Genomic DNA, 22,286 nt, shown 5'->3' with positions numbered 1-22,286 from the left:
ATTGAATAAATATTAAGTGTTTCAAAGAGGGTGACATGCTCACTCAAACAATTCAGAAATGTCCACTTTTATCACTGTGATTATTTTAAATTGCTGACATTGCTATGCACGAATTAGGAAAATCTTATAATACCATCTGACTAGCTTTCCACAGGGTGGTTTGATCTTAAATTTAAGTCTTAGGAAACACACCTGTGATTATAAGCATAAGACAAAACCCTAATATTAAACTCAACTGAACTAAACTAAAAAGAGAATAATCACTTCACTCTCACCTACTAAAGAACGCTTTCTATCATCGATTTAAGTAATTTTGTATTCAAATGTAGATGAAGTAGTTAATATAATTCATAGATATATATAAATGTCACTCAGGAGATTAATGGATTTGAAAAAGCACTAAGCACTATTGTGAATTGTATTCTGCTTACAATCACTCAAAAGACAACTTTTACAACTTGGTGGTAGCAATCAACACATATAGAATACTTAAAGAAAGATTTTTAAAAGTCTTATGTAATCCATGGATTATAGTATATAGATTTATTTTTACATACTGCATGTGACTTTGCATATCTTTAATGAAATAAAAAGGAAGCCCAGGATAAATTACTTTTTAATTATTCAGAACAATTGTGAGACTTATTATGAATAAATGGCAGTCTAAATGACATATAAGGTCATTACAAAAGTTCTCCTATATTATCAAACCCGTTTAAATTCATAACAGATGTTTAAAATTTTCTGGATTCTATAATATAGCTAATTCTACCAATAGGCAAGAAGAGCAAATGACCCATTTTGAAGGGAAGAAGGAGCATTAACATTTTCAGACTGAAAGGGTTCCATCTCCTGAGGAAAAGTAATTTAGAAAATGTTACCCTAATGATGTGAAAAGTTTAACTCTTTATGGCTTTGATGCCTGGTAGCCTGTGACATGCCATAATACACTATAGTCTTTTACAAATAACCTGTAATTAAAAAAATAAAACAAAATCTCAGTACAAACAAATAGCATATAGTTAATTCAAACAAATTAGACAAGTGGGGTCATGGAATAAATTAGAAATGCACAAAGTCATCAGCCATACAATGTAAATGTCATGGTAGAAAGTTAGAGTGTGTCTACTACAACCTCCTCATTTAACAGGTAAGGATCTTTGGGCCAGGAAAATTTCACACATAAGTCATTACAATAGGTATATATTTTTGTCCAGTAAAGGTGTTTCTTTCCATTTGTGCTATATGATACCGACATTATAGATTGTCAGTTTATCTGATATGTCTCAAATACATATTAAAATTTATACCATAAAATAATTATCAATATCAAAGATTGTATGATTTTTTGGAAATTAAATATTAATTTGCCATATTAACTTTCTTTTACAGTGCAGTAGAATACCATTCAATAGATAACAAATCCTATTATATGGTATTTTGAAATCGTGTCCAAAAATAGGAGGTCACATCAATGATATACTAATATTATGAAGCACTCCAAAATCAATTTCATTTTAGTTCAATTCATCTTTTGGTATCTATAACATGGAATTGACTTTCATGTATGATCTTTTTATCACAAAATTCTCTTTACTCTGTTCTTTAATGAATGGTATTTAGTAGAATGGCATAATTTTTCTTTAAATATATCCTCATAGAGTTAGTATATAAAAGGGGACAGTGATTTTTCTCTTCCCTTTTATCCCACCAAGGCATGATTTCATTAGCATAAACTGTTGTCATTTGACAGATAAATGCCTGACAGTGAGCTGTGATTCAGTATATCTTCATGGTTGTTAGGAACACAGGTCATATGCTGGTGACAAACAAATATTTCTCCTTACTGTGATGAGACCAACCTGAGAGACTGCCACTCCTTTCTGAGCTGTTGTGAGAGCTGGTGGTGCTGAAATCCTGAGACTGGTTGTGTGGCATTCTATTAGACAATCCCTCAGCCAATCGGTAGTCAGGAATGTAAAGTAAGGCTAAGGGTTAAAGGGCAGAGGTCATAGTGGCATCATGTGATTAGTTCACAGCACAAGCCCATGCAGAACATGCAGTTAGCAACTCAGAAGCAGATGTGGGAGAGTGGAGGAATGTTTTGTCTACCCTGTCCTAATGAAAGTAGAGATGGATTGTTGATCATTATGTTGAAAAAGAGCTAAAAGATGAAACCGATTGGCACTGGTGTGTGGAGGTGGCGGTGGTGGTGGTGGAGGTGGTGGTGGTGGTGGTGGTGGCGGCGGTGGTGGTGGTGGCGGCGGTGGTGGTGGTAGGAATTATTCAAGTTACTGGAAACATGCCGATATCTTTTTTTAGTTTAGGTGGTAAACCTGGTAATGAATCACTAAGTCGAACAACAAATACTACTTTCTATCTCATGCACAAATGATATGAAAATAACTCCTCAGGAAACGAAAACCTGACTCACCATTGTTACCTTTGTTCTGATCAGGCAGAGAATAACCGAATCCCATCAGATCTGTTTTTTGCTGAATTGAGCTTTTCCACTGTGGATCAGGCAGATCGACAGCCAATTCATGTATGCTGTTGGAATGCAAGATCTGCGTCGTGGCATATGGGGTGGCCTGTGTTATCTGGCTGGAACTGTTGTAAGTGGTTTTGGTAGTGAAGTCAATGCTGCTGTAAATGGCTCCATCCGAGAGCATCGTTGCTGTTTTATCCCCTTGGCCTGGAACTGGTGGCAGCACATCTGTGGTGAGGTGAACATCGGGAAACGAAACAATTTAACGAGGCACCGGAAGCCCAAACAATCAGGATTGAAGATGAAAAATAAGTGTGTCGCACTGCACGTTTGCATTTCAGCTGAGATGGGCTTCATGAGCCACTGAAGGGTAGATGATGTACAACCATCGCCAAGCTATCAGCCTCAGTGACAGGCAGGCCTACTGCTCGCCCTTCACGTCTCACTGCTTAAAACACCCTTCCCCCCATTTTCTTTACCCATGAATGAGACGGTTGGCATACTTCACTACTGAAAACTGCTTTCAGTTGTTCACTCTGTGTTAGAGCCAAGGAAAGCATTAGCACTCTATAGTAGCAATGATAGCGAATCCACAACCCACAGATGAGAAACATCTCTTTATCCCAAGAGACGTGGACGACAACGGCTGAATATATGCTAACATTTCCAAAATTATACCCCACTGACTATCAAGTACATTTTTTGAAGTTATAACTTGCCACTTATTGGTGTGATTTCATTGCTCCAGAAATGGAGAATGCATTCTTTTTTCTTGAATAATACAGGAAAATTTTCATGTGTAAGTCATTTTCACAATATAGCAGAATTTAACTATAGAAAAAGCAGTCTCCACGATCGGTGACTTTAATTTATGCTATCAACTCCGAACTAGAGAATTACTGTTTCATGTTGTAATACAGCTAGAGTAAAATTAAACTTCAGGAACAACACTGAATATCAATCAGTCCATTTTTCATTCTGGTATGCTGAATTATTTTTACATGATGCTTTATAATTCAGAACCGCCGCCTCTCTCCTGAGCTCCTATTTTCCCTTTTTGGAAGAAAGATACCGAGTGAATCTAAAATAGAAATCACTAAATAACACTATTTTTAATCATGTAGAGTTAAAATGAATCTCATTATTATATAGTACATTTTAAAATAAACTATCTTCTGAAAGCTTCATTTCATGGGACTTGAGGTCATGAAATCACTTCATTCTTTCATTATAGGACATTTCAACTATCTTAACACTTTTAGATTAGCTGATGCTCAATAGTACCTGAAATAACAATTCTTACAGAAATATTACTTTTGCTTTTGAATTTCACCTAAGCTAAAAACCGTCTAGCAACTGTAGAAAGAAATGTATACTGTATTTTTTACACTGTATAACTTAAATCTTTATGAAGGTTTTGAAGTTTGGAACTTGTTTTACAATTGAGTGCATATGTACTTAAGATATTGAAGTAAGTATCTTAAATGTATATCAGTGAAATTGTTAAACATATTTAAACTTATAATATTTCACCAGGCTGTATGAGCAAATAACATTATTTTTGAATTTCAGAACTTCACAACTACTTTCTTGCCCTTCTTTCTTTGAGCTATGTACTAATTACAAAATTTGATGTTAAGCATATTGCATTCTCAGGTGTTAATATTATTTTTATTTCTCAAAAACTTTTAAGATGTAGTATATCCAAATTGGTGAAAATAGATCCTTCACTCTGGGTGATTTTTCAGACTTTTGTTTCTGCCGCTTCCACCATGTCCTTCACTGATGAATATTAAGTGAATATACTTGATTCCCCAACGTGGGCTCCAATTTCACACACTTTGAATTTAAAGTTCTTCAAAGCTTTAGATGTGGATTGCAAGCCATTTCAATGGCAAGCTTTTCAAATGACTGTATGCTCAAATGTTAAACAATGAAGAAGGGCAGTCCAAGAATCTAATCCTACATAATATTGCTATACAACTAACGCTATGGCTCTGGAAATTGAATCTCTCCTCTCCCTGCTAGATAAAATTATAGTCAGCCTTTAAGTCTAAGTGCTTCTGTATTGATTTTTAGGCTGCATATTGTCTTCAGATATGATTTGATCATCCCTACATTTTCAAAAAGTAAACTGAATTATATTCTAACATCGAAATATTGGAATATTGCACATGAATATTTGGATGTTAAGGAGAGTCCTGTAATATCAGATGATTTGGAACTCTGGGCTGGCCTTCCTCCCAAAAGCCTAGACCTAAATAGGTGATGCCATCTTTAGCAGGTCTTTTTTCCATTTCCATTTATCGCAGTCCCCACCTACCAATCCTTAATGCTTTAGACTGTCTGACTAGGGCTTGTTAACATTTGTGTTTGAAACCTATGAGTTACAGAAAGCCTTCCTCTACGTGGAATTGGTAATTCATTCTGTAGTTTTTCAGCACCCTGGTTATACTTGTACTCCCATTTATTTCCTTTTGTTTTATGTAATGATTTGTATGAATGACTGTCTCCTTCACTGCATCGTAAAGTCACTTGAAGACAGGAACATATGGGATTTATGTCTGCATTTTCATAATTGCTCACCCAGTGTTTTGAAGAGAGTAAGCACTTGCTGACTTGAATGATTAAATAAATTTTTTATGGTTTGCTTTGATAAAATGTAGATTTATGCTATAATTAGTAACTTTATTATTCTAAGCACTATTTTTATTACATTCAAACATGTATTGTCATTTCATTCTTAAAGGGGAAATGTCAGTATCCATCCTTATTCTTCTAAGTGAATATGGTTATATAGTCATACATGTGAATCCACCTTGACAACAGAAAGCAGAGTTTTCTACAACCAGATGTCAAATTATTTATCTTGAGGAATCTCAGTTTATTGATCCTTAACATGGAAATATGATTATCTATTTCATACATTACTATGCAAGTAAAATGAATTAAAATATACAAAAAAATTTTAACAGTATTTCTGGCACAGAGTAAATGCTTAAAATGACTCTCACATGGATAAGGGACACAGTCAACCCTACAAAAATGTTGTCTTGGCCTTGCTGTTCATCTATGAGATATTTCACATTGTGAAAATGGAAGAAAAACCTTCCATATCTCCAAGTGTACCCTTTTGTGAAATTTGACTGAGACATTTTATACGTCAAGTTAGCCTTGTAGAAACTGAAAATTCATTTTCTCCATCTGTAAGCATTTACTTCTTGATAAAACAGTAGCATGTCATATTATTTCAATAAAAATACAAGCGGTAAAAGAGGCAGTTATTCCTTGATTGATAAAAGCTGTGGGAAGAGAATTCCTTTTGACAAAATCAGTCTACATAGCAGGGGAGGGACATTTTTGTTTCCTGATGAGCAGGTGCTCAGGCACAGAAACTACCCATGGCAAAGTGATAGCCTACAGTTGCTCACAGTCAGGTCACTTAGGGGAGGAAGCTACTACTGGAGTCTCTGGGCAAATGAGAGTCCTAAGTGGGGTGTGTTGGCTTACAGAAATGGAAGAGGAAGCTGAGGAGTCATATAACTTACTTTCCATTCTCTCACTCCACTGATGCCTGGTCATTGATGGTATGCCAAACTTTGTGCTAAATATATATATATATATATTCCCCTTCTCATAGTTGGTACTGACAGAATGCAGAGTTATGCAATAATTAGTAGCTTCATTATTTGAAAGGCAATTTTAAATATAGTCAAACATAGTGGTAATCCATTCTTAAAGAGAAAATGCTATGACTATTCTTCTCAGTTCTCAGTCAATCTGGTTATATACTCATGCATATGAAATCAACCCATCGAGGCTTATAATGGACTCAGAAAAATTTAACAGAGCCCTGAGCCTCCTTCATTAATTCTAAAAGTCCTGAAATCTTACAGCGAATTCATACAGCTTTACTTGGATCACAGCACTATTCTAATTAATCACTCCAATTTTCTACTGTTACTCCATTCTTCATCCAGCAGCAGGCTGGATGACTTAAAACAGTACTTGGATCCCGGCATTCTCCTGTTAAAAATCCATCAACGGCTTGTGATAACCCTCTGAACGAAGCCTAAACTCTTTATGTGACTTAAAAGGTCCTTTGTTAGCTATCCTTCTATGTTTCTTACCATTTCTGCTCCCTCGTACTTTATACTCAAGTCATTAGGAAATTCCTGCATTTCTCAAGTAGGTCAATGTCTCTTTTATTTCTGGAACTTAAAATAGAGCAATTTCTTTTCTACACACTTTTTTTTTTCTTACTTTTGACTCATTTTTAAGCTTGCTTCAGGTATCAACTTAAATAATACTCTGTTCATAGAGCTTTCTTACTCCCAATTGGTAGACATTCCATGTGGGGTTCTGGCAAGGCAGTTTAAGTATATTTAATGTCTGTATAATCTTCCACCAATGGAAAACTCACATGAACCTGCCAAGCCACACTGAGATAAGAGAGCTCCCTAGTCCTCTCATCATTCTCTAAACCAAGCTCTCTCGTATTGACTGGATGACAAGGTGAAGGCAGGGGAAGGTGGTAGTTTTTTACAGAAGGTTACTTCTGTCTCCTTACAAACCCACAGGGAGAGGACTCTGGCACCAAATTTTGAAGGCTTTAGCATGTCATCCACTTAGTACTTTTTTGTCTTTTTTTTTTGGATACCAGTTATTAATTGTGGAACTACAGAAAAGTTCTCTCTCAAGATGTTATATTGACTTAATTGTCTATTTCTTACATGACATATTATATGAGGGCAAGGACCATCTTTTATATATCACTATTAGATTCTACGGTCTTCCATAGTACCAAGTACACAGGAGATGCTCAATAAATACATGTTAAATGAGAAAGAGAAGGGAAACCTCTAGTCCAAAACCATAAGCCCTAGTTAGCAAAATAGTTTCTGAGTTCAGTAATCTTGTACTAGTAATCCTGCAAACAAATATATTATAAATATTTATCATCTTGGTTAGTAATAGCTTCCTTCAAAGTTTGGTTTTACTCAAGGTAATAAAGACAAAATAGTTTCACATTAAAATATTTAGCAAATGTACAGCACTGTTGGTGCATATGTTTCATTAACTTTAATTATGGGAGTAAATATTCTCTGATATGTCTCTTTAAAAAAAATCCAGGAAGGTCAAAAAAAGAGAGAACTCAAATAACGTTATTTATAAAACACAACTTACCTCCACGGCCAAAATTTCCAATATCATTTGGGCCACTATTACTATTATTTACTGGCAAGCTTGTGGCTGGCCAAGAATCAGCAAGCCATGGATAGCTGGGATCACCAGCATTTAGAAGACCTGGACGGCTAAAACAGAGATTACAAGGAAATCAATGCATGGAGCTCAATGCAAGATTTTGACACCCATCTCATGCAATATAAAGGGTTAAGAAATCGAAGATATTAATTGACTTCAAATTAATATATGTAGACTCCCTAGAATTAAATAACTCCAGCAATTCATTAAGGCTATACATAGATTAACAGTGGACACAGGGAGTCCTTGCCCAGGATTCTGTCCAGGTCCAAATGAATTCAGGTGTCTGCCCTGAAACTGGCAGGAATCAATAACATACTAGGATCCCAAAACAAGGTTTGATGATAAATTGGCACCTCAAGGGAACAACTGCTCAAAGCGACTTCTTTATGTCAGCCATTTCTAAAACTTTGGGCTATTCCTTCCTCAATTCCCGCAGCTCCCTTATGTATCTGTCCCCTCTAGGCTGTAACCCTTGTTATGACCCTTCACGCTTGATTTGGAGGCAAGGAACAAGGAACTTAGCGAAATTAATGAACAGTATTTATACTCTCCATCAATAGCACATTTCCAAGTTCTTATCTGCAAAATATCAAGGGCATATTAAGGGTTGTTTTTTTAAGGTAATGAAAGATACACTGTGATCTGATCCAGCATGTGAGTATAGTCTATGAGGAAAATTTCCTTCACATCATATTTAATAAAGAACTCCCTTCTTTAATATAAAAGATGGGATTCTGATTCCTTTCCAGATTACTAGCATATTTACACGGAAATAGAACATCTATAATCATTACACTTTTTTTTTGATAGACCCCTTCTGGTACAATCCCTAAGAGAAACATGTGTTTCTATGGAAACTGCAATAAGAAGACCCAAATGCTTTCTTGCTACATCCACAAGCTCTCATTAGACTTAATCTCTTTTTGCTAAAATATTGATTACATGGGAGATTGGAAGTTATTACCAGAGCCTAATTACAATCTCCATATTGGCAAAGGGAAAATAGATGAGGATATATGAGTTTGTTATCAGCTTTTATCAATTTCAATTGAGTCTCCAAAGTTGTGGAATCCAGTCCTATCAATCTATAGCCTATTCATCATCCATGAATCATTTACTTTGTGATCGATTATGTGTAATTGTTCACTCACAGCAATTTAGTGAGAGCCAATAAGGAGTCTTAAACAACAGCAACTTCATTTGCTAATGTCTAATTAATGCAATAAACATCCTGCTAACAAATGAACACATTCCATGTGATATTTACTACTAATTTCTTCAGGGGCATCTGGGAGATATGAAACATCTGGACCTGATTCCTCTAAAGTGCACAACAGATAGATCACTAAACTTTGTGCTAAGCCATTTAATTCCTCCCAGAATTCTCAGACTTTTAAATGATCATTTATTACAATAATAGCCTCTTACTATAGTGTTTCCCCAGTCCTGATTAAAAAAATAATACTAATGAAACAATCTCCTTAGCATACCTTCCATTGGTCATTAGTCCTCCATCTCCTCTTTGAAATGTAACTATAAAAAAAGAAAAAAAAAAGGAAGACATGCACGCACAAGTCGTCAATATTAATTACAATTAATAACAACTACATATTGGCCCTTAGTTTAGAGCTGAGGCCTCTGGGAATTTTAACAAAATATAATTAACATAATTGTACAGAGAGTAACAGTGGTTTGGCCCCAAGGCAAAGCCATCATTTGCTCCAATTTTAATAGGACATTTCAAAATTCTTTAAGCCAAATCCAAGGTTACGTTAAAGAACCAATTCGTATTTAAATGTCAAACCTGTTACAATGAGTATATATAGTGATATTGCAAGATCATCGTAACATTATTGTGAATTTATCAAATCAAGATTTTAAATTTTAAAACAAAGGTGTCCTAATTAGAAGGCATAAGGCAAAACACTCATAATAGAAATCGAAGCAGGGAAGTTCCAACATGTTATGTCCTTCTAATGAAACAAGAAAAACAAATACTTATTGACTACAGATTTTTCACCATCACAAATCCTTTTATGACCCTCATAAACAGTGATAATTACAACAGACATGAACTATAATTAATAGAGAATAACATGCTCAAAAAAATGAATTTTTCAAATAATTGATACTGAATGTATTCCTAATTGTATGTAGTGATCAGAAAAGTTGAATCCTCCATATAACTGTGGAACTTATTAGCAACACCAGTAAGCATCCACCAGAGCCACAGCCAGTGAATCCAGTGAATCCACTCTCTCCAGTCGATAGTTTCAAGTCTACAAAGCCAACAACATGAAAGTGGATTTTAACGACTGGTCAAAGAACGTTATTATCAGTTCAGGTCCGTCATCCATTGCCCAAACCTCTGCAGTCAAAGGTATGTGGACTCCAAAATGATTCAGAATTGAGAAAGGTAATATACTTTGCATATTACAAAGAGGTTCTAAAACAGTAAACTGTATTCAAAGTTATTTAGTTTTTCTGCAGTGGAATGTGAACATCCATTATTAGTAGGATAAAGTCTATAAATAGCTTCACATTAGTTTGGATCAAATTTTGCCATTACATTATGGCAAACTAGAAAATTATTTTTAAAAAGAAATGTGGAGTTTAGAAGTGTACAGCTTGCAAAAGTGCAATGAACCTGCAATTCTGACCAAAATTAACGTGGATTGGCTAAACCAATCACTGGGGATGAAGGAGAAAAAAATACCATTTTCACTGTTGTGCACCCAGTAAACCGTGTCTTTGGAAGGCGTTGACTATATTTACTATGATTTTTTAAATGTGGTAAGTACAGGGGAAAATAAATGAAATTTAATTAGTTGATTCATATTTGTAAGTAAATAGAGGATATATTGCCACTTAATATATACACATAGTGAATACTTCTTAATTTGAATAACTCTCCATAACTCCTCTGTTCTCAAGTTTGGGCTATCAGATATGGTGATGACTCCTTAAATTTTACGAATTTCCAAATGAAGTCCCTCCTTTAAGGTTATCTACTAATAGTATCTCTCATGATATCAGAATCAGGTAATATGATTATAAACTCCAAGAGTCTTCATGGGACAGTAACGCATATCAGGGCTCTCAGGAACTTCTTATTGGTACCTGAAATATACTGCCTTGTCAGTTTTACATGTAATATCTCAAACGCATTGCAAAACAATCCTGACATAACCTTTGCATCTGCTCAGCACTGGCTATAGGCACATGCTCAGAGAAGATGAAAGAAAACAAATGCGAAAGGCTCACTGAAGTGCGCGGAATCAGGAATCAGCAGTGCATCTGTCCCACATTGTGCCCCTTTAATAACTGCTTTTAACAAAAAAGAATTAATCTGAAATAATTAATGCAAAAAATTGAGCACTGGAGATATTAAATAAATGCCTGATTAGTACACACGCAATGTGAAAACAGTATAGCTAATTAGCCTTCCATCTGATGTGACTTTCTAGTTTGTGGTTTTTTCTTAATGGACTATCAAGTGATTGTTTTAGTCTGTTAAAAGAGAGTTAAGATAATGGTGTGAATATTATTGTGAATATGCAAATAAGCAGATGCTCATGGGCTACACCTCAAAATGTGCTGTTTAAGAGATATGTGAGAAGCTAAATTGTTTTCCCTAATTTAGATGCTCTTTTGTCCAATTCAAACTTTCTGTTACTGCCAGAGCAATAAATAGTATTAGAGGAAAGGAGGACAACAGAAGCAGAGGTACAAACATTGAGTTGTACTTAACTTTAATACACGAACCAGTGGCAAATTCTTCAGGACATGTAAAGTTTAAAGTATTATAATAGAACACTGAACACCTTATAAAAAACATATCATGAGGCCGGGCGCGGTGGCTCATGTCTGTAATCCCAGCACTTTGGGAGGCCCAAGGGGTTGGATCACGAGGTCAGGAGTTCAAGACCAGCCTAGCCAAGACAGTGAAACCCTGTCTCTACTAAGAATACAAAAATTAGCCGGGCACGGTGGCAAGTGCCTGTAATCCCAGCTATTCGGGAGGCTGAGGTAGGAGAATTGCTTGAACTCTGGGGGCGGAGGTTGCAGTGAGCTGAGATCATGCCAGTGCACTTCAGCCTGGATGACAGAGTGAGACTCTGTCTCAAGAAAAAAAAAAGATATACATATATATACATATATACACATAATGCATTAAAGTTAATTTGCAAACTTCTTAGGGTATGAACACTATAGTATGTATGACCGATATCTGGCAATTGAAAATTAAATGCCGTGAGCAAAATAATTTAAATTTAAAAATATTTCATATTAAGCATTTGGGACAATCTATTTTCTGTTTCTGTTCCCATCACCATTAAAATATGGTTTTCAAATGATTCTAGACTGCCAATAGGGTGTCAAAGTATTCCGTAAAGACATTTATCTCTGTGTCTCTGCATATTAATGACACAAGGCAAAACTTCACACTACATTATGTAAGTATTTGATGACCTTAAAAAGGTTCACACATAATTTAGCACAAAATCTAAATTTCCATTTTGTATTATTTCTGTCAGAATTTTTTAAAAAACCCTTCTCTTAATGGCTTGTTTAGTTGTGTTTCTAAAGAAGAGAAAAAAAAGGAACACTTTTTCAAGTTTCATTTTTTACTTTATGCTGCAAAACTTTTAGATTGGTTCTATTTTGAAAAGTAGATCAAAAGGAACTAAATTCTCTTAGATCATGAGGTTTAGGGCAGACTACAAATAGCTATGAACAATGAGAACTCCTCAAAGAGAAATCATATCTGGTGTTTTGACTAGTGTTTTGTGTGTGTGCAGAAAGACGAACATACAAATAAAACGCCACAGCAAACTGAAAGCTATTTTGAGGTGGTTCTCATTTCGAAGAAGTGTTTGCCTTGAAGCTGTAAGAAGGGTTGGGTGTGGCCAGACAATCTTGTTCTCATCACAATTTTGATAATCACAGAGTAGTAACTTTGTGCTTATTAGAGATACATATGGAATAACAGTGACTCTTAATCAGAAGTCTCTGCTAGTATCCAAAAATTAAGAACTTTCAAGGAGTTACGTACGGAATATTTTAGCTTATACTAACTGAATAGTGTAAGTGCTTAGGTTTCCAAAAAGCTCTGCAGACACCACAATCTAAAATGTTTTTGAAAACATTTTGAATTTCTTGCAATTTCTGCAACACATATAAGGTAAAGAGATTTTGCAAGGTTATAGCATACAAAAAGTAACTCTAATATGACCTCACAGAATTAATCCTAACCTCATGCCTGCTACAACTGCGGTAGAAGAGGAGAAAACACAACTGTGGTAAATTGACATTTTGAGTGAGGAAGCTTTCAGAGTGCCTGTCTTTAGTAGGTCACATTTTCCTACTCCAAATGGAAACTTTACTGTTGCAGCCAAGCCTCATTCCCTTTCCCGATAAGCTATTTCTCAAATATGAATGTAGATTAATCCTTTTTTAATAAGCACTAACTCAGCCCAGATAATCAGAGTATAAAAGATCCATCAAATCTTTTAAGTGCCTTGGATGGTTTTGTCCAATAATTTATATTTCACTGACGATTTTAAGACCTATGTGTGAAGTGTTTAGCATTTCACATAATTTGTTCACTCACATTAAATTGTTTATATTTACTGAGCTTCATAAAATCTGTTATCTTCAGAGTCAGCCATCTATTAGTTAAGTATAAAACTTCTGAAAGGCTTCTCACTGGCTTGGCCTTATTCCAAAATACCTGAAGGGCACAGCACCTTCTGAGTTAGCAGTTCTTCTACAAGCAGATGAGTATCAATAACAATAAAAAATTGTAATAGGAAATGTACTATTCTTGTCAAGCTCAATGATCAACATCTATTTTCAAATTAAGTGCATAGGTTGTGCAAAGAATTGCTGTTAAAAAAAAGAAGAAAAGTCTCTCTGGTGTAATTTTACTAACAGTATAAACTTACTACCTATGAGAGATATTTTATTTCTAAGGAGTGAATGAATGAAGAAATATGGAGGATAAAAATGCAACCCTCCAAATGTGAATATATTAGAACTTTGCACTGAACTGACCAGCATAGTCAATTTTTTATTATCATTGCTAACGTCAAGCAAAGGGATAAACACCAAATAGTCCATGAATTAAATCAGTTCTTCCTTATATTTCACATGATGTATACAAGTGTATCACAGAGATGTAATATAACACGGTGGCTGATTAAACAGAAAGGTTGATGGGCAATGCCTTCAGCAATGAAGGCAGAGAACTGGACTGCATAACAAGAAGGCACATTAAAGTATCATTAATTTTCCAGACTTTGACACTCAGTAGTTACTGCCTAGCACCCCTTTCTGCAAAGAATCCCTCACTGTTGAAGTGATATAGCACTTGGGTGACAAATTATGAGGAAGCAGAGAGGCAGCAACCAATGAGAAATGAGAATGGCAGGATGATGGCATGTCACTAAACATGGAAGCCTCTTGTCAATGGATATGCTTACTACTTTCTCTGGTCCTGGAAATGTATTCTGTCAAGTAACTAATAACATTTTATCTTCATAAGATATAGACACAAGCTACAATGCTATAATGAAATGATCATAAACATATAAATGCATCAAATAACAAGCAAGGCAACCAAGTCAGTGCTATACTCAGCATTTTGCACTATTTCCACATTCTCAGCAGTTTAGGCGCCTACAAGCCACAGCATCTTAAAAGCTTAATAACCAATGACACCTCTGTCAAAATCAGTTACTAAGACATTTATGCTTCCTACCAAAGTTAATATTAGAAATAGAAGATTGAATGCAATGTCTCAAAAACTTCTTACATATTTGTAAAATCATGTCCAATTAAAATTGGTCCCTTGTGAATTCTAGAAAGTGTGAAATGTTGTGAGATATTTCTTATTGTTATTGGAGAAAATATTTAAAATAAACTGCACTTAAAATTATAATCGAACGTCGCTTCAGTATTGAGTTAATTCTGTCAATCACTGACTTTACAATTTTGTGTCTCCTCTCTCTTCTCTCTCTACCATGGAGATATTTTGAAGGCCACGATATAGGATACCCTTGAAACTCTGTCCTGGATTCTAAGAAGAAAACATTGTTGTGAATATGCAGACCATCTAGGGTCTTCTTTTTATTGTTCTGCTTCAGCTTCTTTCTCTTTTCCTTCATTTTCCTTTTCTTTTAAAATACTGCTTGTTTGCATTGTAATAAGAGTCTATGTAAGTGAACAGTAAATCACTTAATTCATGCCTCATCAGTCTTATCAATTCTGGTGAGATTTTTGCTTGTCAGTATTTTTCATGAGGGACATTTCCTACTGTAATCTGCATCCTGACACACTAAAAGCTATATTTCAAAATGTTCTTCTTTCCTGAACATTTAAGTAATGCTCATGCATAAATCCACTTCTCAAACATGGCTTCATAGCATGTAACACACTGTGTGTGTGTGTGTGTGTGTGTGTGTGTGTATGTGTGTGTGAGTTTATGATTTCTTTTTTTTTGAGACGGAGTTTCGCTCTGTCGCTCAGGCTGGAGTGCAGTGGCCAGATCTCAGCTCACTGCAAGCTCCGCCCCCCGGGTTCCCGCCATTCTCCTGCCTCAGCCTCCCGAGTAGCTGGGACTACAGGCGCCGCCACCTCGCCCGGCTAGTTTTTGTGGGTTTTTTTTGTATTTTTTAGTAGAGACGGGGTTTCACCGTGTTAGCCAGGATGGTCTCGATCTCCTGACCTCGTGATCCGCCCGTCTCGGCCTCCCAAAGTGCTGGGATTACAGGCTTGAGCCACCGCGCCCGGCCGAGTTTATGATTTCAAAGAACTAGTTGAGAGAAACAGTTAAGCATTTTTATCAGTCTGTGCTCTTGTTACGCTTCACTGGAGCTACAAGCAGAATGATTTTGCCTCATGGTTATAAAGTAATATGGTCAAGAGCAATGCATTAAAGCATGTTGAGTGTAATTGCATTTTACAGTGCAGGTTTCTAAAATAAGCCAAAATCACTCATTTGTTATTCCTTTCTGCTCCTTCCATTCATTTCATTACATTCCTACAGATTAAGAGATTTTCTTAGCTGGAAATAGTCACTTACCAGCATAGTTACTGAGTCCCTTCCTCTTCTTTCTTCTCCAATACAACCATATGCTAAAACCCATCAAAATTACCCAGCAGGCACCACCAATACCAGCAATAAAGGCCGGTTGCTTCACCACGTCAGTGATTTGCTCAGTTATGCTGTTATTGTTTTCAGTAATGACAACTTCATTGCGTCTCCCTACAGAAAAAACAATAGTATTAGTATATATTCAAACAAAAATAAGCACAGGAATACAAACATGGTGCATCAAAAATGAAGAAAAATTATTTGAAGGCAAGAAATACTTGTTTTGTTTTGAGCCTATCACAAGTATTGATAAGCATAGTTGATAATTTTCAAAAGAAGAATCAAATCATGAGTTTGCAAATGTGATTAAGAACACTGACCTCTTGTGTTGTGGTTTGCTATGGATGGATTCACAACCACATATTGATTTATCACCGTATAAATTATAAACATAGTACTAGGAGTTGAATTAATAACTTATCTTGAATTACATACAGTGTTTTTAAATATAGTTTTCATTTTTAAGACAGCAATGACAACTTTTAACATGGGGTGTTTGCAAATTGCCTTTCTGCTGAGGCACTGTCCATATTCAAATGTTTGTAATTCACAAGAACATGTAACTTAATGTTAACCTTAATATTCTACCAAAGAGCTTATTTTGAGCAAATATCCTTTAATTTTCTGGAAAGTATTAAAACTACTATACAAAACAATGACAATTATGTAAACAGCTTTCACAGAGATCAGCATGCATAATTAAAATATGAAAAGATGAAACTCATATATTCCCTTAAAGTATCTGAAACTAATTTGAAAATCCATTTGAAAGCCAAATTTAAATAACAACTTAAAAATTAACTTTGAGGTCTCCATCACTGAGAAATACATTTAAATCTGGACTCAGATTATTCTAGAACTAGTCATGTTTGGAAAATTTAGACCCCTCAGATAATTAAGAAAATCTCAGTCTGCATTTTAAATCGGTCTTAAGCTTGTGGAATCATAAGATTTATGGGCTTATTTAGCAGATTAAGAAATGTAGACGCTGGGAATTAAGTGATTTCTAATGTCAATGTGATGCCTAATTAGTGACTAATCAAAGACTTTTAAAAGGTAAGTGGTAAGCAAAATATAAATGGCACATTTCAGCATATGACATCAAAGGAATGTGTGGGATTTTCCCTGTTTTAGTTATAGCACTGTAATATATTAAAAAGATCATGGTCTTTGAAGTCATGATTTTGATGAAACAACTCTGCCACTTACTAGCCAAGTAAGCAGTAAGCTTAATCTTCTAGAGCCCGTGTCAGTTGGTTGGCACCAGTATTGTCTACTTCACGTATTTTGGGAGGATTGAAGTGGAGGCTAATATGAAGACAGTAGTTTTTGACTCAAAATTATGACCCATGTAAGTTTAAGGGCTGCTTTAAGGACTTCTCAGTCAACCTCAGTGACATGAGTGATAAATTATCTAGATTTGAGAATCCTGCAAATCTCAATTCACTTGTTTACCTCACTGCTCCTCCTTTCTTCCAAGGCAGAAAATTAGCCTACATTTCCTAGCATCTTTTGTAGTAGAGTTCAAAAAAGTAACTGAGCATTAGCCAGTGGTAACTAGGAACAAAATGTGCACATGACCCTCCAGGCCTGATCCTTAACACTGCCTTGACTTGAAACTCTATTTCCTCATTGGTTGGACAGAAACAGGGGATCTGTTGGAGGATGTTAAGCTTCTAAGAAATGGCAGAGCTATGGTTTGAAAGATCCAAAACCCCTGAATAATGATATGGAGTAGAAACTCCATTTCCCATTCTGCTGATCCACATTGGTCTGAGCTGTGAACTAGAAATAAAATTTTATTTTGTTAATCTTTTCAAAATACAGGCTTTTTTATCATAGCTGTTGGCATTTCCTTACACATAATCCATTCCTGAAAGGTCTTTTGATTAAATTTCAGATTTAAATACCAACGTCACTTATGTAGTAAATCTGGCTCATTTTCCCACTATGTCTGCCTTTAATTATTATACATGTAAACATAGTCAAAACTGTATTTAAAATGAGCTCATATTTTCCATATGAGACATACACCTATCTAGTGATTTCCTTAACTATTAGGAATTATCAGAAAGAAAACAAATACCTTATTGAACAAAGAGAAAAGAAAATTTGGCCTTCATTTTTGTCAACGGTCCACAATATATCATATTTTGTAAGGTGCAATATTTATGTTACTCAAGGTGTACTGCTATTTTTTATGCTGCTGGTATTTTTGAAACAATGTTGTCAGTTGGACTAATTAGAGCATAGACAAGGGATGTGTGCGACCTGTAACGCTCCATTGTTCTTGCAGACAAAAAATATAATGAAATATAATGTCTTCCTCCCATTGGAGAGTAATGAAGAACAAAACTAATTTGTTGGACTAAAAACTAATTAGACACATCAGATTTGATTGTACCTATTACCGTGAAAGTTTGCAGCTGTTCCACATATTATAACCAACTATGTAATGTAAGCGTGAAAAGCCAAATGATTAGAGAAGCAATAACTATATTATTAAGCAAAATAACTAAAATTTTTAAGTCAATGTAAATTGGTTATATGACACACGGCTTAATGGATATATATCTGAATGTATTTGATTGCATTTTTGTGTCTGTAAATGCAATGATACAGAATTATGGATACTTTGATGTAAAAGTCATCTTACCATAGGAAACTGCACAGAAAAGAACAATACCAATGTTAAGCCAGTGTAAGGCAGTGTTTTACATTTTTACAATGTTTTAATTAATGGTCCCTTAATGGAACTTTCTGGAAGGAATGCTAAACTGAGAAGGAATAGATGGAACAATACATGGTCTGGCATAGTACAAATCTAAAGTTCTCAAACATAAATTACATCAAATGCCAATACATGATTTAATTAAAACAAAGGGGAAATGTGGTACAGTTTGAGTCACTTCAAGTGCCATTTCCAGTTCTGAATAGACAATGGGAAAGTGTAAATTGAAACAGAAGAGAAGATTAGCCATCACTAAATCACTTTTCAACCAAGGAATAACAGTTGTGTAGATAAGGGCATCAGACAAGATGTTAAGGTAGATATGCAGGAGTAATTAAGGAAACAATTAGAAGGCTTCTCAGTACAAGTGTAGATATTAAAAAGAAATAAATCTCTCAAGAACAAATAGCCTTTTCTAGGTTGAATTGTGATATGTGTGTGTGTGTGTGTGTACACAAAAAATAGAATTTCTATAATTCTATTTTATAATTACATTTTTAGTATAGCATATTTTAACTATTTTAATAAAAGATAGAAATATTACTTTCTAGATTACTTTTATCTCATAGAAAAATCTGAAAACACTTGTATGAAATGCTAAATAGCAAATTAAAAGGTACTCATTACCCATCTGAAGACTCAGACTTTTATAAATGATAGGAAAATTAAGTGAAATTTTCTATTTGATTTAAAATAATCATTAACTTTATTATGTTAAGTTACAGTTCAGTTGTTCAGTGCATAACTGTGATAGTCATGACATGAGCTTGGTTATACTGTATGCTTGTAATTTTTTACTTCCCTACAAGGAAATAAATCCCCCAAATATCTGGCAGATAGTCACTAGGAAGAAAAAGAATCAAGAAAGTTTTACTTGAGAATGGTATTTATAGCATGGTACTGGTACCAAAACAGACATATAGACCAACGGAACAGAACAGAGCCCTCAGAAATAATACCACACATCTATAACCATCTGATCTTTGACAAACCTGACAAAAACAAGAAATGGGGAAAGGATTCCGTATTTAATAAATGGTGCTGGAAAACTGGCTAGCCGTAAGTAGAACGCTGAAACTGGATGCTTTCCTTACACCTTACACAAAAATTAATTCAAGATGGATTAGAGACTTAAATGTTAGACCTAAAACCATAAAAACCCTAGAAGAAAACCTAGGCAATATCATTCAAAACATAGGCACGAGCAAGGACTTCATGTCTAAAACACAAAAAGCAATGGCAACAAAAGCCAAAATTGATAAATGGGATCTAATTAAACTAAAGAGCTTCTGCACAGCAAAAGAAACTACCATCAGATGAACAGGCAACCTACAGAATGGGAGAATATTTTTGCAATCTACCCATCTGACAAAGGGCTAATATCCAGAATCTACAAAGAACTCAAACAAATTTACAAGAGAAAAACAAACAACCCCATCAAAAAGTGGGCAAAGGATATGAACAGACAATTCTCAAAAGACATTTATGCAGTCAACAGACACATGAAAAAAATGCTCATCATCACTCACCATCAGAGAAATGAAAATCAAAACCACAATGAGATACCATCTCACACCAGTCAGAATGGCAATCATTAAAAAGTCAGGAAACAACAGGTGCTGGAGAGGATGTGGAGAAATAGGAACACTTTTACACTGTTGGTGGGACTATAAACTAGTTCAACCATTGTGGAAGACAGTGTGGCGATTCCTCAAGGATCTAGAACTAGAAATACCATTTGACCCAGCCATCCCATTACTGGGTATATACCCAAAGGATTATAAATCATGCTGCTATAAAGACACATGCACACGTATGTTCATTGTGGCACTATTCACAATAGCAAAGGCTTGGAACCAACCCAAATGTTCCTCAGTGACAGACTGGATTAAGAAAATGTGGCACATATACACCATGGAATACTATGCAGCCATAAAAAAGGATGAGTTTATGTCCTTTGTAGGGACATGGATGCAGCTGGAAACCATCATTCTCAGCAAACTATCACAAGAACAGAAAACCAAACACCGCATGTTCTCACTCATAGGTGGGAACTGAACAATGAGAACACTTGGACACAGGAAGGGGAACATCACACACTGGGGCCTGTCATGGGGTTGGGGGAGGGGGAAAGGATAGCATTAGGAGATATACCTAATATAAATGACGAGTTAATGGGTGCAGCACACCAACATGGCACATGTATACATATGTAACAAACCTGCATGTTGTGCACATGTACCCTAGAACATAAAGTATAATTTAAAAAATGGTATTTATTACTAAAGATAAGAAAAAAAACTATGAAAAGAAAGTTATTTGACAGTTATTTGACAATCTTACTTATCTTTCACTTAGAATAATTATATTCAGCCAATCCATTTCATAAAGATATAGATACAGATACAGATATTTTGTACTGTCTCTGTGGCATATATATGCCAGTATACAGTATATATATATATACACACACATATATGTATACACACACACACACACGCGCACATATATAGCTTTTTAGTGAAAAAATAAGAGCTTATTTCTAAATACTATAAATGAATGCACACACATATATATACACACATATGTTAAATCCTTTTGGGTGTACCTGTATTTCTGTCTTATTCCAATTTATTTTAGAAAATCTCAGAAGGACAAGATTGTAGGTTTCCCTCAGGTTAAGGAATTAATTCAGTCTGAATGACTAATTAAGAAAGAAGCCAATTTAAAGAAAAGTTAATACTTTTAACTTTTTCTCTACAATACTTTTAATATATAAAAGAAAGAATACCTAGAGAATCTAAAAAATGTTAACAGTATGACTGAATGTTAAATCTGTCCATATACAATACATATTTGTAATAGAAAGAATCATCTAGAAGCTGGCAGTCTGCTTTATACGCATCATTTTAGAAAATAGAAAAAAATGGGAATGGCTGATATCAAACACTGGACAAACACTTTAAAACTATGTAAACTATAGGAATTTTTTTAACAATTTTACATTGACTTTTATTTAACAAAACCACATATTTACAATTCAAAAAAGTCCTACTTTGATACATTTTACTAAATAAAATTAAAGGTTAACTGTACAAGCAATTAAAACATGGTATGTAGTAGCAAGTGTTATCAGGAGTTTTCAGCAAACTCTTTAAAATAGTCAAAAGTTAAGCAGTTAAAAAGTACTTCTGAAGTGAATGCCATTTCTAAATGGGATCCCAAGGCCTGGTGGGAGACGCAGCCTCACTCTACCAGGCAGGCTGGACAAAGGTCCCCACCCGGAAGTCTTAGACTCTGAGCGTGAACGGCATGTGAAGTGGAGCATGCAGACCTCTGGGGGGCAGCATGCCAGTGTCTCGTTTCCAGTTTACCTAATCCACACACAGGAGCAGCCTCTACACTCGAGAGTCAACGGCATGTGAAGCGGAGCATGCAGACCTCTGGGGGGCAGCATGCCAGTGTCTCGTTTCCAGTTTACCTAATCCACACACAGGAGCAGCCTCTGCACTCGCCAGCAGCCTCTGTGGCAAGGTGCTAAGCGACCCTGGTTGGGGACTCAGAACTTTAGAACTTTCTGGCCTCTGGACTCATGAACTGGCGAGACCTCACATGGAATATATATATATATATATATATAT

At 35.3% G+C, this 22,286-nt stretch overlaps 1 protein-coding gene across 10 annotated transcripts in view; it reads right to left on the bottom strand.

Annotated features, from left to right (window-relative positions):
• Positions 1 to 22,286, bottom strand: part of ROBO2 (roundabout guidance receptor 2) — a 1,759,746-nt gene that overhangs the window by 43,299 nt on the left and 1,694,161 nt on the right. For all 10 annotated transcript variants that reach the window (XM_073009644.1, XM_073009645.1, XM_073009647.1 and 7 more), the window contains 4 exons: positions 15,843 to 16,025; positions 9,247 to 9,289; positions 7,676 to 7,803; positions 2,435 to 2,716 (listed from right to left, as the gene is read on the bottom strand). In XM_073009644.1, the coding sequence (XP_072865745.1) occupies positions 2,435 to 2,716; positions 7,676 to 7,803; positions 9,247 to 9,289; positions 15,843 to 16,025 (636 nt within the window). The remainder of the gene's footprint in view (positions 1 to 2,434; positions 2,717 to 7,675; positions 7,804 to 9,246; positions 9,290 to 15,842; positions 16,026 to 22,286) is intronic.

Source organism: Chlorocebus sabaeus, chromosome 22 (assembly GCF_047675955.1).
Source record: "Chlorocebus sabaeus isolate Y175 chromosome 22, mChlSab1.0.hap1, whole genome shotgun sequence".
NCBI lineage: Eukaryota > Metazoa > Chordata > Mammalia > Primates > Cercopithecidae > Chlorocebus > Chlorocebus sabaeus.
Note: the sequence above shows the minus strand (reverse complement) of the source record. Positions and strands in the feature narration are given on the sequence as shown.